This window comes from Gallinula chloropus (genome assembly GCF_964237585.1).
Source record: "Gallinula chloropus genome assembly, chromosome: 5".
Classification (NCBI taxonomy): Eukaryota; Metazoa; Chordata; class Aves; order Gruiformes; family Rallidae; genus Gallinula; species Gallinula chloropus.
In genome coordinates this window covers 67,796,776-67,812,945 of record NC_140090.1, presented here as the reverse complement: position 1 = coordinate 67,812,945, position 16,170 = coordinate 67,796,776, and the positions used below count along the sequence as shown (strand labels likewise).

The 16,170-nt window shown below is 39.4% G+C and overlaps 1 protein-coding gene across 1 annotated transcript in view; it reads left to right on the top strand.

The window, feature by feature from the left end:
* SLF2 (SMC5-SMC6 complex localization factor 2) overlaps window positions 1-15,457 on the top strand; it is a gene marked incomplete at both ends in the record, with an annotated part of 29,204 nt that extends 13,747 nt beyond the window's left edge. The window contains 15 exons of the mRNA XM_084264637.1: window positions 407-489; window positions 1,188-1,304; window positions 1,564-1,731; window positions 3,493-3,595; window positions 5,028-5,103; window positions 6,602-6,734; window positions 7,159-7,267; window positions 8,009-8,185; window positions 8,735-8,832; window positions 9,496-9,583; window positions 10,090-10,212; window positions 11,020-11,097; window positions 12,761-12,847; window positions 14,217-14,285; window positions 15,425-15,457. Of these exons, the coding sequence (XP_084120763.1) occupies window positions 407-489; window positions 1,188-1,304; window positions 1,564-1,731; window positions 3,493-3,595; window positions 5,028-5,103; window positions 6,602-6,734; window positions 7,159-7,267; window positions 8,009-8,185; window positions 8,735-8,832; window positions 9,496-9,583; window positions 10,090-10,212; window positions 11,020-11,097; window positions 12,761-12,847; window positions 14,217-14,285; window positions 15,425-15,457 (1,542 nt within the window). The remainder of the gene's footprint in view (window positions 1-406; window positions 490-1,187; window positions 1,305-1,563; window positions 1,732-3,492; window positions 3,596-5,027; window positions 5,104-6,601; window positions 6,735-7,158; window positions 7,268-8,008; window positions 8,186-8,734; window positions 8,833-9,495; window positions 9,584-10,089; window positions 10,213-11,019; window positions 11,098-12,760; window positions 12,848-14,216; window positions 14,286-15,424) is intronic.
* Window positions 15,458-16,170: the final 713 nt, after the last annotated feature.

Sequence of the window (16,170 nt, the reverse complement as noted above, 5' to 3'; positions counted from 1 at the left end):
TAGGGACTCCTGAAAGTAACAAAGAGGTGCTGAATAGTTTTTGTCTTGTGCATGAGAATGGGGATTCCTGGGGTCTCAGTGGATGATGATAATAAAGCTGTGAGGTATAAAGCTCCTGCTGCTAATGCTCTTTGTTAGTTAGATGGAGGTCGGGAAGAAGAGCAGAGACTTGCTTTGCTGTTCAGATCCACAGTTACTTCTAAATTAATTACTGAGAGAGATTTGGCTATTGTATAAAACTGTCAAGGGACTGAGAAACCTAAACTGTTAATTGTCTTGTTTTTCAGGGTCTCCTTTCAGTTTTTAGATAAAATATAATTAAAACTGGAAGAGGTTTCTATTCTGATTGTTTATTGTCTGACACTGACTGAATAACTTGTGGTATGTCTTACTATTTTATTTACAGCTTTCTAGGCCTCCTGTTGTTAGCCAGGTGTCATATGTGAACAGCTTAGAACATCTCTTGAAGGAGAAAGAAGAATCTAAAAGGTTTGTTTTTTTAAAGTTGCTTTGGAAAGTTTGGGATGGAGTTACAGAAGCTTAGATTTACCTCCCCAAAAACTGATGAAGTTTGCATGACAACAAGATCAGCTTTGCCTGCAGATGCCACCAGGATACATCTGATGGCACCTACAAGTGTGGCTGAACTGTAAAAGCTGAATGATAGGCTCCTTCACAGAAACGATGGGTGATTTGTGATGTGTATGTCTACCCCTGAAGAGCCAGACTAAATTTACTGATGATGCCTTCATTGTAGCTCACTGAGCCAAGCAGCAGCTGCTGGTCAGGCATGAAATAGAATTATTTATATAGGCTGACTTGTACCTGTTTCTTCAAAGGCATTTGGTTTCCAAAGTTGTGTAGACTGTTAGTATCTGAGTAGTTACACAATTCAGTGAACAGAACTAAGGATTATCCTTGCAATGGGTGTTTCAGGTAGAAAGTGTAATGTGGTATATGTACTAATGGCAAGTGGTTGTGGGTATATATGTGTGATTAACTGGTTTTATTAAAGAACTTGTTGGAACAGTGAGATGCTTGGGTTTTGCACAGGCAGGGTCTCATGTGGTTTTGCTCTGCATAATTGGCTACTGATTCCCAGGGTCACGTTCAGAATTTGAATTTTACTGTCTTCTGTTGCCTGTACCAAATGGTGATGATACATTCTGCTGCTACTGTTCTTTCAGGGTAGATGAACTAGAAAGGCAGTTACAGGAAGACCTAGAAGGAAGAGAAACTGATTCTTCAGCTGAAGATGATGAGGAGGATGGCAGCAGGGATGGAGATCTCTCAGAAGAGCACAGGTCCTTCCAACTCCAAAACCAATTAAATCTAGTTCTTTGCTTTTCTAGCCTTTCTTTCTGACCTCTTTCTCTTTCTGTCAGTCACTGTTAACATGGATCATGTGAACAGCTTTCATTGTCTTTCAGGGTTGGGTGGATTTTCTTGACAATTCAGCTTTCACATAAAGCTGCTGTGTCGATCATGTTAAAGTAACTGTCACAACCAATAAATAGCCTCTCAATGTTTAAATTCCTAAAAGCAATTTAAAATATTTTACAGGGAAATTATAAAGAAATTTTCAGTGGTAGCCCATGCCATACCTGACTACCACCCTGGAGAAGATATATTCGATTTATCAACCTTTGGGAAAGTCTTCAATCAACATAATCTTGATTTGAGGAATTTTCACTTCATCCCTCAAAATCCTGTAGAAAAGCTGCTACTTAGGTAAAAAAATCTTCTCTCTGTGCTTGCTTGTAAGATTTTCTTCAGTGTTAGCAATTTTTACATTAAGAAAGTATTATTGCATGCAAATGAGTTTTGTCTTACTAAGTAGGCAAGACTGTCTCCCTTTCCCTGGAATTCACCTTTCTGTATAAGCTCCACAGAACAGTGAATTGTTACTTGAAGCCTCTTTTTTTGTTCCTCTAGAATCCTTGGGAAAAAAAATCTTAAACATAAGATTAAAAAAAAAAGGTGTTCTGGCTTCTTGCATATTTCTAATATGTTGGGCTATCATGGATACTGTCACCAGTTTGTGGAAGATAAATGCAGGAGTGAAGTATTAAAATGAACAAAAGCTTAACTATCCCAGAAGAGGGACTTTGTGCTGAACTGATTTCTGACCTACTAAAGTTACACTATGTCTGCTGAAAGACTTTTATGTGTTTTCATCCCGAATTGGCCTGGGACTTTGGGCTCCACTTCTGGAGGATTGCAGAAAGTCAGGATTTCTGACATCTGCTAGCTTCAGTCACTGAGCTGGCAGTGTCCCTGTGTGTATAAACAACTGTTGTGTAACTCACAGGGGTCTGTATTCTATATGAGGCTGTCACACTGCAGATAGTTAGATAAATTCTTGCCTAATACCACAAGTGCAAATCCTGAAAAATTCTGGTTACTTCGGTTGGCATTTTACTCCAGACTTGCACCAGTGAAACTGAGAGAATTGATTTAATCTCAAAAAATTTTGTTCATGTGTTTGTGCTGTGATGGGTGTGAAGAGGAGGAGGGTGGCTTCTCCTCCTCTCTTGAGGAAGTGATCTTTGTGGTGTACTCCTTTGGCTTCAGGCTTCTTTATTAATGTTTTGAAGATCACAAAGATAGAAGCTTCAAACATATCTTGTAAATCAGTGACTGGAGGAGTGAGAATTAAATGAGTCATCCCTTGCAGAAGGCAATTATGATTTAATTGGCACAGCTGGCACATATTTGCCGTCCAGTTGGCATATGGATGTCTTCCTAGCTACTTGTTCTGCCAGACAGGTAGAGGGTGTATAGAGAACTTAGGACACACATCTCTCAACAGAGCTATCTGTTTTAATAGATAGTAAAAGAAGGGTATGTGACAAACTGGATATCATTAATTCAGCTGCTCTGACATAACTGACTTTCTAAAGAAAACTAAAGCTAAAATAATTCAGTAATAAAACTTACATATTTTCTGTTCCCCCAGCAGCTACTTTTTGCCCCTCACAAACTTGCACTGTAGGATTAGACTAATTTTAATTGACTTTGACTTCAGACTCTTTATTTAAAATGTTATTTTAAAAAATTCAAGCACAGCATTTTTGCTTTTCTGGAAGTGTTGGCAAAGGTCACTGGACAGTTAAAGCAAAAGTCTTGATTGGTGATCTCATTGAGCATAGCAGCCCATCTGTAAGGACAGGCATAATGATTCATAGTACAGTAGTGTAAATCAATGATAGTTTGAAGCTATTATTCTCTAATAATACAAACATTTCCAAATTATACACTATGGCATTCTGGGGGAAAAGGTGGTTCTAAATAACAAGTAAGGTTTAATTATTATAGTATTTCATATAAGTAAGAGCATAAGAATAACATCTGTTCTCAATGTTCAGATCTTTTTTTGGCTATTGATGATGATCTGAGTGGTGGGGATGTTCTTAATGCTTTTGTGAAAGTGCTGATTTGACCACTAATGGTTTTTTCTCCTCTTTCCCCACCCCCATCTTTGTCTTACAGTTCTGGTGTAACACAGCAGCTTTCATTAGCTACTAGTGCTTTTCTGAGTTCTGTTTACAGCTGTATCTTATGTCCCATACCAATTCTAAAGTGGCTTTTCCAGGTAAGGTGGTACTATTCCATGCAGTTATGCTCTGTGCAAGTTATTTATATATATAGATTCTTCCTGACAGCCAGTTAGGTTAACAAGTTCTAAATCAAAATACTCTTTCTTTCTGGATTCTGATTTGTTCTCCAGTCTGAAGTACTTCAGTTGTTACTAGGGGGTAAAACACCAGAGATAACACTTCCTCTACACTTTGAGTGATGGCAAAGCTGCATATCCATGTTCATCTCCATATGTGTTACTGCATTTGAAAAGGGCACAGTGTGTGCTAGGTGAGAATTTGCTTGTGATTTTGGCATGGGCCAAATCACAAGCAAATTCTCATCTTACTACTTTCCACCCTGAAAAACCAGCACAATAAAAACCAGAACATGCTGCAGTGTGCAAAAGTACCGTTCATACATATGTCACAGACTGGTCTGTGTTGGAAGGGACCTTAAAAAATCACCCAGTCCCACCCTCCTGCCTTTTTCATTTGGAAAAGGTCAATATGCATTATAGCTCAAGCAAAAGTCTGGAGCCATTCTTAAAGGAAGTGTGGTGGCTGCCTGCTCTCTAGATGTCTGTGTCCATATCTAAATCCCCAGGAACTTACATTTTTCTGTTACTCACAAAGATGCCTGACTCTGGTCTGTTGTGTGCCTGAAAAAGAAAAGGAAGCTGGACTGCCTGTGGAATTGCAGCCTGTATCTGTTGACTGGTTTTCTCCTTCTCCTGAAAGTGAAATATTTTGCTCCTCCATGTCCTTCCCTCAAGCCAGTAAAAAATTCCACCCCTTCTGTGTGCCCTGGCCAGTCCCCAGAGCCACTTCCTGGAGGATGTGTGAGCCAATTCAGCTCACTTAGAGCAGGAAGCAGTCCAGCACTTGGAGGGGAAGAAAGTAGTTGTTTTGCTGGGCTAGTGAAGTGCTCTAGGAAACCTGACCTGTACTTCATAGTCATGTTTTTGTAGCTAAGAGTTCTATGACAAACCAGGAGTTCACTCTTTCTGTGTAGGTTTGCATGTGTTCAGTGTGCTCATGAATGGAAAAGGTTGCAATTAACTCTGCCCCTGCTCCTGATCAAGGAGTTCAGTTGATCGCTCTCCTGGGTTTGGTCAGGGCTGAACCAGACAATCACAGGTGCCAAAGGGGTACACTATGGTGTACACTATGGTCCTCTTAACCCTCACCACTTCCTTATGAAACAACAGATTCACCATGGGGTTCCAGTGCTCTGATACTGCTAATGTTTATTTGTAGAAAATAGTCCTTGTAAGATTCTCTTCTTGGTGTATCTTGGTTTTTGAAACTTTGGATTGTGGTGTTGGGATTTTTTTTGTTACTGTTTCTTTACTTTACCAAAGAGTTGGCTTATCTCTTTAATTAAAAGAAAACTGATGACATCATGCAATTTGGTGTTTGACACATAGCTTCTTATTTTCTACACAGATGATGTCTGTTCATCCTGACTATTATGTTTCCACCCAGATTTTAGACAGATTGATGGACATAACACTAAAAAATGGTGAGTATTTGCAAGGCTAGAAAACTGATCACCTGAATGAAGGCATTTCCCTTCTGTTGTTTCACAAATAGAATTGACCTGAAGAGGAGTCTAGTCTGCTCAAAAGTTTATTCCTTTCCATCTTTGCTTTAAAAGATGCAGACGGTTTTTACAGTGAAGTGTGTAGCACTACATAGTTTACTTTCCAAATAAATGGCAAAAGTGGAGTTGTACACCTCCACAAAAACACTTTCAAGGATCTGCTTCAGCCCACACTGCTGCTTGTGTCTTGTGTATTTTGCCTGCCTCCATCTGTAGTCTCAAATACTTCTTCAATACGAGTTCCTTTGTATGTTCTCCATGTCTTTATTCAGATCCATTGAAAAAAGTCACTGACTGATTTAAGCCTGCCAGTTAATACAGTTAAAGCAATATGGTTTTCTTGAAGTACTTCCTCAGGTCTGCCCAAATTGTACCCTGTATTTTGAGTCTTATTTGAAGTAGGACTGTGAGATGAGAGGGAATGCAGCCTCCTTTATTTGTGGTTTCTTGGCTTTAAGCTTGATTCTGAACGAATTGCTCTGGCTGATCAATGACCATTCAAACAATTAAGGCTGGGAAAGATCCCAGCAGCTACCAGACCTTGGAGCAGGATCACATAGGCTACAGTTGCTCCTGGAAGGGTGTCTAACCACTCTGAAGTTGCCAACTGTGGAGTCTTTCAACCATTCTGAGACATTCTGTTCTAATCCTTAACTGAGGATGCATCTTTTCTGTTGTGTTTTTTTTGGTTTTTTTTAACTGAATTGAACACTGGTATCTGAACCTGCAGTGTCTTAAGTGTTCTATTGTATTTGGGTTTTTTCTTAAAGACTTAGAGCTAAGATACAAAATTGACCCAGTTCATAATTTTAGTGACTTCTGTCACTGTTTGGAAAACACTGTGTTTAGTTTGATGTCACCTTGTTAGTTGTGTCCTACAGAGAAACCTCTGTACAGTTTGCAGACTTCCATATACAAGTTGTCATACGATCAGCCCTTTCTGTCACTGACCATTGCTTCTTAGTTCTATCAAACAAGTGAATTCCATTTATTTAGCACTTCTGTTCCAGAAACCTTGCCTGTTTTCAAATGTTATTTAGCTTCACTTCTATCACTGTGGTAACACCCTCTTACCAGTGCCCACGCAGAACAGTGATTTATGTATTCTCTTAAAAGTAGATGTTGCCTCCTTGCTTATACTGCTGTTGGTGATGAAAGAGCTGTGAGGGGAAAATGGGTGGAACTTGGAAGTAATTCACCTGTTACATAGACAAGATGTTTCTCTAGCATAAAATACTGTGTTAGACTATTTTTCACCCCTGTTCTGAAAATAAGTTCAGTGTATGGTTCAGTGTACCATCTCAGATGAGAGCTGGTAGAATTGATGCAGACTGCTGAGGTTGTTTGTTTCCCTTAAAAGGAAGTAATGCTGAGAACTAAATTTAAAACTAACCCATTCTGTGTCTCCTACTTGCAGCTTTAATCAGTGATGAACCCTGGATTCCTTCACTAGCTGATGTGTCAGCCGTTCTGGTCAATATGGGTGTTGGGTTTAGATCTCTCTTTCCGTTGCAGCATCTTCAGCCCAACTTTAATGAATGTGATATTTTGTAAGTGTTTTCCTTTTGATATTTATTACTTAGATTCTGTGAAAGCAAGCCTTGTGCTTGTAGAATGAGAAGATTCTTCTTTGTTTCTCCTCCCATCAAGCCATACCCTTCTCAGATCAGGCCTTAGAGTAAATAAGCCAGAACCTTACAAAATGCCTACCACGTGAGGATTCCACAAGCCAGAGTATTGTCCTTTGTCCTGCATCTTCCTAATTGAAGTGTACAAAATTGTTGCCTAAAGAGCTAGGCAGAATTGTACTTAATTGGTTATAAATTGAGATAGATACATGTGCTCTGAAACTGAGGATTGTTTTTATTGGAGGCGTTTTGAAACATACAAAGTTGTTTTTTCTTCAGTTTGATGCAAATAAGCATTTGTGGACATATAAATTGATTTATTGCTCAGATTAGTGTCTCTCATTAGAAGGCAGATGCAAGAAACAGTGTGTAAACAACAGCCAAGAGGAGACCTAACCTTTGCCAGTCCAGCCTTCTCCAGTCTTCTACAAACCAATTTAATTAACGTGATTAAGGTGAGAAGACTCCAGTTTGTGTGGGAGGATGTTGGTGTGGGGTTTTTTGGGGGGGGGGATGGTGTTGCTTTGGGTTTTATTTTGTTATAAAAGACCTTGGTGTTTTAATCTAGTCCTGGGCATGTTTTGTGAGTAGATACTATCCTGGAGTTGCAGCTTTACATTCAGAAGAGATTATTGCAAACTGTAGAGTTTCCATTCTCCCTGACGTCCGTTGGCTTCACTCACAGCTGCACAGTCCCACTGCTCCCTTGTATATAAGAAACTACTAATTTCTGTGTTCCAGAGGAAGAGGGGAGGGGAGCTGATGCTGAGTGGTATGCTTTGTGCTGCCCCAGTGTGTTAGTGCAGCTCTGGGAGGTATGTGGTCAGTCCCTGTGGAGCACATGGAGAATGAGGTGGGAGCTCACAGAGGGCAGGCAGAGCTGTGGCTGGTTCTTCTGTGGATGTGAGCTGTTAGATCCATGCACTGTGTCTCCTGAGGCCATAGGCTGAGTAAATGCTGGTCATGCTTCACAGACTAGGTCTCTGTGATTAAAGTGAGGTGGAAGTACTGACCTTGTAACTGACTTCAGAGTTTCTTGTCAAAGTATTTAAGTCTCCCGATGTCATTATTTAGATTCTTAACTATACAATCAAGAGGAAGCACCCATATTAATGTCAGGGTGGAAAACATAAGTTCTCATTGTACTTTAAGCTAAGCCAATTTCAGACTTTAATACTTTTTATTTCTTTTTAAAGTTTCTAGATTTTTGTTCAACAGTAACTCCAGGTGGCTATAGTGATCAAGAAATATTGCTGCTCCTTCTACTGCTATTTAAAATAAGCTTGGAGAAACAGTTAAGGCAAATTCCTTTGATAGATTTTCAGTGCCTTTTCGTGAAACTCCTGATCAATATAAAAGACTGGGATGCAAAGGTAACTTCATAAATAATTTTCTTGTACTAGATTTATGAAACAGCAACTCAGTTTTCAAGAAACTTCTGTATTGAAGCTTTCATATTTTTCTTCACATGCCAGAAAAACGCTGCTTGGAAATGTAATGTGGATAAATTGGGAGCTTTGGATTTGTGTGGGGGGTATAGGAGATGGGAGGGTATACTGAGAGGGATTCTGCTGTATGACATTATGCTTGCCTGTCCACTTCTGCAAGAGAAACGTTGTATTGAACTTAAGATTGTATTTACTGAAATAGCTGCATGTTTAAACTGACTGTCTGAGAGAATGAAGAACTGATTGCACTAAGCTCATAATGTCGTTAAAAGGAATCTGATCTCAACCACCCTACTGTAAAATAGTGTTTGGCAGAATTACCTTCCTGCACTTTTATTTCTTAATAGATCAATTCCTTTTGCAATTTATGGCCTTCGTGTTTCTAGGGAGTAGGTGTGTACTGCTCTGCTAATAAAACAAATGCCCATCATATCCATTCTTTAGTATCAATCTTTTTTTCTTGTTCTTTTAAAGATGCCTGAGCTCTGCCTGGCAGTGAGTGAACTCTCCAGTCATCACCATAATCTCCTGTGGCTGGTTAAGCTGGTGCCTGGCTGGACAGTCCGTGGACGGTAATGACACTGTATCATCAGAAATACCTAGTGTTATTAACAGCTAATTTATTTCTCTCATCAACAGATGATTTATGTGTAAAAGCTCAAAGTCTGATAAATGCACTAAGTCTTACATGGCTTTAAAAAAAAGGGAGTTCTCTGACGTGCTACAGATGTATGTGCAGTTCTTGTTGTGTGTGTATATAGCTATATATAGCTTCTTTATCACCTCTATTGAGAAAAAGGATTATTTTACATTTTGTGTAGTTTTCTGGGCTGTGGTCTTCCTGTTAACCCTGCAGTAAAGAAAGACTTAACAACTTTAAATTCTGTCATCCATCACCTGCTCTAATTCTTGTCTGAATGACCAAGAATTAAATTTTCTTTGGGTGATTCATGTCTGCTTTTAAATGTCAAACCTGTTCTGTATCTTCGAAATTAATAAATCTGAGCTAGGAAACTGAATTGGGTTCTTGATTTCAGGCTTGGAGACATGTATCTGGCAGTGTTCACTTGTAGCCTCTTCACTAGTGTCATAGCACTTATATTCAGAAAATTCAATTTAATAGTTGCTAGCAAGTTTATGGCCAGAGAAGCCGTGCATAGCATCACAAGCTTTGTAGAAACAGGGTGGATTTAAGAAATTCTCTGGGAAAGACATTTTTTTAACTTGTTTTTCAGGGAAGTAAGAAGACGACTTAGCCTAGTGATAATTTCCAAGCTTCTTGATGCAAAGCGTACAGAAATACCAGAAGATGGTGACAAGCAGGTACTACATACATGTCATCTGTGTGTATAATTCAAATGTTTAGAAAACATGTATGTTACTGTTTGTGGTTTATGTTTTAATACTGGAACAATACAAGAACCTTGCAAAAAAGACCAAGTAGTAATTTTTAGTTTAGATTAGTGTTTGAAGTATCTGCACATGTGTGTAACCTGCGTGTTCAGCAGCTTGTAAGTGCAATATTGTTTCTGTGCCTAAACATTCATTTCGAACATTAGAAAGAAAAAGGTCTCTACTTCTTTCTCTCTTCCTTTTGTGTTCATGTAGAGTCACGCTGGGTTTGTCTGGCTGGTCTTTTATTGAGGCAACTTATAAACACTTTAGTTTGTGAATAATCAAAAATGACCCAAAGCATGAAAACTTTAATTTTAATTTAAAATCCCTTTTATAATCTCATCGTGGTGGACAGATAATATTATAGCAGCACTTGGCTTCCAACTTCCTGTTGCCAGTAAACCAGTCCAATTTGTTAATGTTTGTATCTGTAGATGTGTCTTCTGCGTCAGTTTCTGGTGGTCATGAAACCTTCTAACCTACTAAGGAAGATGAGACAAGGACTGGGGCAGCAGCCTGCTGACGGAGACCACCTTCATGCAGAACTAGAACAGGAGGTATAGAGCTGGTGGTGCTTTTTTGTGTTGTTTTATGCATGTCCTACAGTTCTGAGAATTGTTTCTTTTAATTTCTGTTAACTAAGGACAGTTTCGTATGTGGAAATGTACCTACATTGTCTTGTTGCTGTTCCTCTGTTAAGATTAAAATAGTATCATGTTCAGGTTTGGTTATAGTCCTGGAGGAAGGAAAGAAGCAGCGTGTGATGGAGGAAGCTGCATTGGGCTGTTTCACAAACAGGGAAATTGTCTGGTTTTCTGCGTGGCGAAGTCACATGGATGTCTCAAGTCCTGTCTTCTGTATTCAGAAAACTGTTCTCCCCCCTCCTTCTGATGTAATCAGTGGAAAGTGATGTTGAGCCAGATCTTCACCTGCAGGCCTCAGAAACAGATTTATGAATCTTTTTTTCATAAATAAGCATGGGAAAGATTCAGTATTTGCATCCATCCAAAACTGAATATTGGTTCAGTTATTTGAGTCTATCATGCAATCTCATAGCAAGTGTTTTGATCTGGATGTAGATGGTGGGAGAATAAAGACAGCTGCTAATTTAATTTTCAGTAACTAAAGGTACAGAAAGTTTTGTAGATAACTTAGGAAGCTTCAGACAGCGTAATACTGCTTTGCAATGCTTCTAGTAGCTGAATGGACTGCTTCGAGTTATGATTTAGGCAAATGTGTAAAGAGCTTGTCTATTGATCTGGCTGTTGGAGGGATCATTCCAGAAAGCAAAGGCAGTGCTATATCTAGATGTGAAGAGTTTGGATTGTGCTTTGATGGCTAAAGCTTTGTTGCTTTCTCTCCAGGCATACTACCTAATCTACATCCTCCTTCACCTAGTCAGTGAGGCTAGTTTCTTCGAGACTGTAAATTCTAATCAAAGGGTAAGTAACCTCAGTGGGTAGATTTTTAGATTTGAAAAGACTTATTTATCCTGTACTTTTGGTCAGCTTTAGTAAGAACTGTCATGTGATAGAAGATCAGCAGTGGATAATACAGCATTGGAGGAAGCTTCTGTTCTGGAGCAAAGCAAATGCAGATGAACTTTCTCTGCACTTACTGCAGAGAAATAAACCTCTTCTGCATTTCCACAAATAGCAACCTCAAAACATAAGGCTGATTTTGTTAATTTTGCTGAGAAAGTTACTGGAGCTGAACTCAACACATGTTCCAAGAAGTCAGATGATCCTGTGAACTTCTGAAGTAGGGTTGAGGTTTGTCAGTCTAGGAGAAAGTCACTTTGACAATATCCAGTAAAATGTGTTCCAACACGTTATGGTTTCCTGTGCTGGAGTGCAGCTGTGCAGTGAGAGCCACCTCTTCTCCAGTGATAGTTCCCTTGCACCAGGTGGTGTGAGCCTCTAAGTAATGCCTCCTGCTTAGCCTGTCAGTAATCCTAGTTAGATTTCTGTGATCATTTACTGCAAGTTGTTTTCTGCAAGGTGTTTGTATACGCTTTCTGCCCTGTGGAATCACTGTTGGCTGCTAAGAAATCTGTTATAGGAGCTACTTGAGAGAGGCAAAGAATATAATGTGTGGTTGTGTTTCCAGGCTGAAGTGTCTTTGTCTTTTTCCATCCGTTAGGAAACCATTTCAGAATGTAATCTGAAGCAAAATCATATTTGGTAAAGAAAATAACTATATTGTTGTGATCTTTTGAGATGTGTTCAGGAGGGCAGTTGTAAAAAAACAGTTGTGGAGAACTTGATCTTTTTTTAATATTTTTAATGTCTATTGCTTAAAGAAGAAAGAATCTGTTATTCACTGACCTTATAGCCATCAAGTGGCAAGAGTGATGTGGCTGAATATTGCACAGGCTAGACTTTGTATAAAATCAATACAACCATTTAATTTCTGTCCCTCTTCCAGTCTGGTGGAGTAAATTGTCATGGTATGGAGATACCAGCACAAACACTATGTTTCTGAGTAGAATTTCATCATGTCACCATGTTCTCCAGAGCAGAACCTTTCACAACTGTTCAGTGAGGGATTGAAAACAGGAACTTTATGAAGAAGTTCACAGAATGCAAATGATCCTGGGAGTCATTATCAAGAGATTATGAAGTTGCAAAACTGCTTTTTTAAAGAGAAGTAAAAGATCAGTGCATAAACCCTGCATGTGCTTTACCTGCTCAGCCAATTCCCACACAACAGAATTGCCCAAGTAATCAGTTCTGGGAAGGTTATTTTTAGCTATTGTAACTTCAGAACCCTTTTTTTTCTGATAAAAAGATGGGAATGGCACTGCACTTGCTACTTTGGGGATAGACAGGATTTACAAATTAGGTAGTAGGAACTTTAAAATCTGTAATGTGTAGCTCTGCTATGCTTTCAAACTTCTTTAAAGCTCTTAAGACGTGGTTTACCAGTTGCATGTGGTTTACCAGTTTACCAGCAACTGATAGAGGATCTTGTGACTTTTTCTTTCCCCTCCTCCCTTACCATATATTTCTGAGAGTTCTAATGGAAGCATATAAATTTAAATTGAAGTAATTTTAGTTTTGACCTGGAAGGTTTGAATAGCTGTATACTTTTGTCTTTCTTTAGCAACATTTACTGAAGCTTTGCGGTGCCTTAGATAAGCACATAAAATGTGATATTAGGGAAGATGCAAAGCTGTTTTATCGATCTAAGGTAAGACACGTAAGTTGGGTGGGTTTTATTTCTTTGGGGTATGTGTTAGTGTTCTTGATGTGTATTGTTCCCTCATCCCAGCCCTTGAAGTTGTAAGAGCTTCTCACGGATCAAATTGCCGTGTACACCCTGGTTTCTCTGTCTCCCATGTGGGTTTTTTTTGCATGTACACAAATATGTGCCCATTTTAATATACTGAAAACACTCTTTTTGCTAACACCACGACTCTTAACTGTAAAATGTGAACTTGTCTTCCTTTTAGCCAGGCATCTCAACTTCTAGACCCAGAGTTACTATGGTCTCATCTCTTGGTGGTCACTGATAATTGACTGCTTTTAAAAAGGAGAGACTACGTGCAGGGCAGGATACAGTGGGCTGAAAAACTAGGCTATTTTGCATGTGTCTCTGGTTTGTTTTCAAATTAATGAGTGAGTTTAAAATGTTGTGGATTTAGGCCAACAGTGTATGTGATGTAGCATCACGCTTGGATAATTGCCTTTCATTTACTTTGTATGGTGTGGGGCTCCTGATGAGAGTCCTAATCACGCTTTGGGTGCTGTCACACCAATCCAAAGCAGATCAGTGATAAAGTGACTGACCTGAGCTTTGAAAAGCCGTGGCTTCTTCAGCTTAAATTAAATATTTGAAGCTGTGTGCATCCTTACCTCTCCAGAAGATTTTTCTTTTATGACTCAGCCAGATCAGTTTAGCATGGATCTCTTTAATGAGTTAACAAGTCTTGCCTTGGATTTTTGTATCTCAGGTTGCTTTCACTTTTGTTTCTATTGCTTTTGCACCGAGAGGCAGGGGGGGAAAGTCTTACTCAGTTTTTCCCCCCCACTTCATTTGTGTCATAGTACAGTAACTTCCAGAGAATGCCACCAGTGTGCTGGGTTTTAACACAGCATATGTAGCAAATCGCAGTTCTGAATGGCTTGGCTTCAACACCTTCTGTGATTGGTTTTGAGAAACACAGTTTTATATATAAGGAATTAAGTTCAGAAGCAGACAGTGCTGTGTAGATGGCCTTTGCAGTTGAAGGTACCTTTCCAGGTACAATCAGGCTTGTGCAACAGACTGAATTCACCCCAAGGATGATGTGAGGGTTTGGAAGCCAGAGGGTTGCATGCTGATTCCAGACACTTCATTCAGGGAGTCATGCACCTGCAATGTGTTTCTGTGGAGGATGTGACTATATTCAGTCCCAAATTACAGGGACTTGAGCGGTGGTACTTTGTGCCAGCTGTAAAATTATTCCCTCCTAGTAAAGGTAGGGGTATCTCAGGGTTTTTTTGGGGATGGAAGTCAGGTGGTTACAATTTTGGCTTTTTAAAAATAAATGGCTAAATTAATCAATCTGAATTTGCAGGTAAAAGATTTAGTGGCTAGGATCTATGGCAAATGGCAAGATCTGATACAGAGCACTCGGCTTACTCAGGTACTGTAATGAAATCTCTTTCTCTCTCTTTGTATTGTAGGGTGTGTTTAAGTCAGTTTTAGCACTTGAAAGTAACATGTTCCTATGAAGAAAAAAAAAAATCTCTTTACAAATGGCCTGGCTGTGGAGTAACCCTTGGATGTGTTAGAATAAATTTTAATTACAATTCTTACTTTGCTGGCTTCAGTAAAACCAAGATTTCATCTTTAACCTGAAAAGTGCTGCTTTCATAAGTGACTTGCGTAATACACTGAGATGTTAGCACTGTGTCGAGTCAGAGGGCCTGTCTCTGATTATAGTTGTTAGCTGATGCTTCAGAAAGGACCTCGGGGCAGGAATGCAGTGATGCATTTCCTGTGTGGTCTGGCAGTGTGTAACTTCAAGACTATTTGAGTCCGAGGCTCTATCCGTCTGTGTCTAACGGCTCATGGTAACTCCACCCCGTTTGCATGTGTGGAATTCCAGGCAATGATTAGGAAAAGCCTTTCATGCTCTCTGTGCAGTTGTAAATAGTGTCACGATTAGTCATGCATAAATGTTTGCCTTTATGATATTGAGCTGGCCTTTGTGGAATAGGTGAATAATTTTACTGATAACCCTAGTTCAAGCTGTTTCTTCCTGTCTAGAGTTGTAAGGTTTCTTTTGTAACAGGATCAAGGCCAACTGTTTGCATCCTGTCTTGGAATATAAAGCTACCTGTCTTAGAAAAGCTTCGCTTTCCAGTAATGTGGTGCATGCCTTGCATAGAATTTAAATTATACATATATGCTTAGTTTTTATTTCAGTTAAAAGTTCTGTCATCAGCCCTTTGTCTGTAAAGACTGTTAATCTCTCTGTGCAAAAAAGACATCATTTATAGTGGGTGTGACATTCCTGGCTGCAGAGGGGGAAGGAAGGGAATCAGACAGTGACACATAGCTGCAGAAGCTGCTTAGCTGTTGATAAAAGTTGAGAATGAATGTAGCTCTTTCAGAGTTGTTACTTCAGAGGTAGTTGGAGTTGATTCTCCTGTATGGGGAAACTCAAAAGTATTTCAGAACAAAATTCTAGGGAATTGCAACGCATTGGGGTGATCTCAAGCTAAGCACTTGCCTATTCCTGTCCTTGTTTTTCTGACTTGAATACTGTTTTGTTTTTAGGGAAAACTGCATGACTTCTGGGAACCAAATTAATGAAATCTTACCTAGTTCAGGGGAAAAACCAGCAGAAACTCTGAATCCAAGGAAGATGTGGAATGAATGGAGCTTCGCTGTGGCTGGAACAGAAGAAATCAGTCACCCAAGTTAGAACTTGAGCTTGAGGTCAGGCAAATCCTGGAAACATAAGGATCTAATTTGATTAACATTGCTTTTACTACAAACACACTACTTCTGAAAAATTGAAGTGGGTGAGCTGAAAAAGCCCCAGGCTATTTCTATAGCTGTGTCTTGAATTGGTTAGAAATATTTTATCATATTGGAAGCTAAGGGAAGTTTTATAGTTTCCATTGTTAATCACAAGGTGTATCTGAAAACCTTATGTGTGAGTTTTCTTGCCAGCACCCACCTGCAAGTATTGGTTTAGGATGGCTGGGAAAGTACTGCCCTGTGACATGGAATGTGAGTTCAGAAACAGTGTTAGACATCCCCTGATGTGAGCAGGTGAGGAAGTGTTTCAGAACTGGATAACAGCTTGCACATGTTAAATCTGCAAAGCAGAATTGATACCACCCTTCGATGTCTCTCAGAAATCCAAAGTGCAGCAGTTGCATGTGAAAAAGTGACTGCTCTCCTGTTCACTTGAGGATGGGAACAGAGCTTAAGAGTGGCTGTGCCCAGACAGGTTGAGCGGATGCTGCTTTGTTCTGTGGCTGTGTTGTAGAAAACAACAAACCAGAATTTTATTA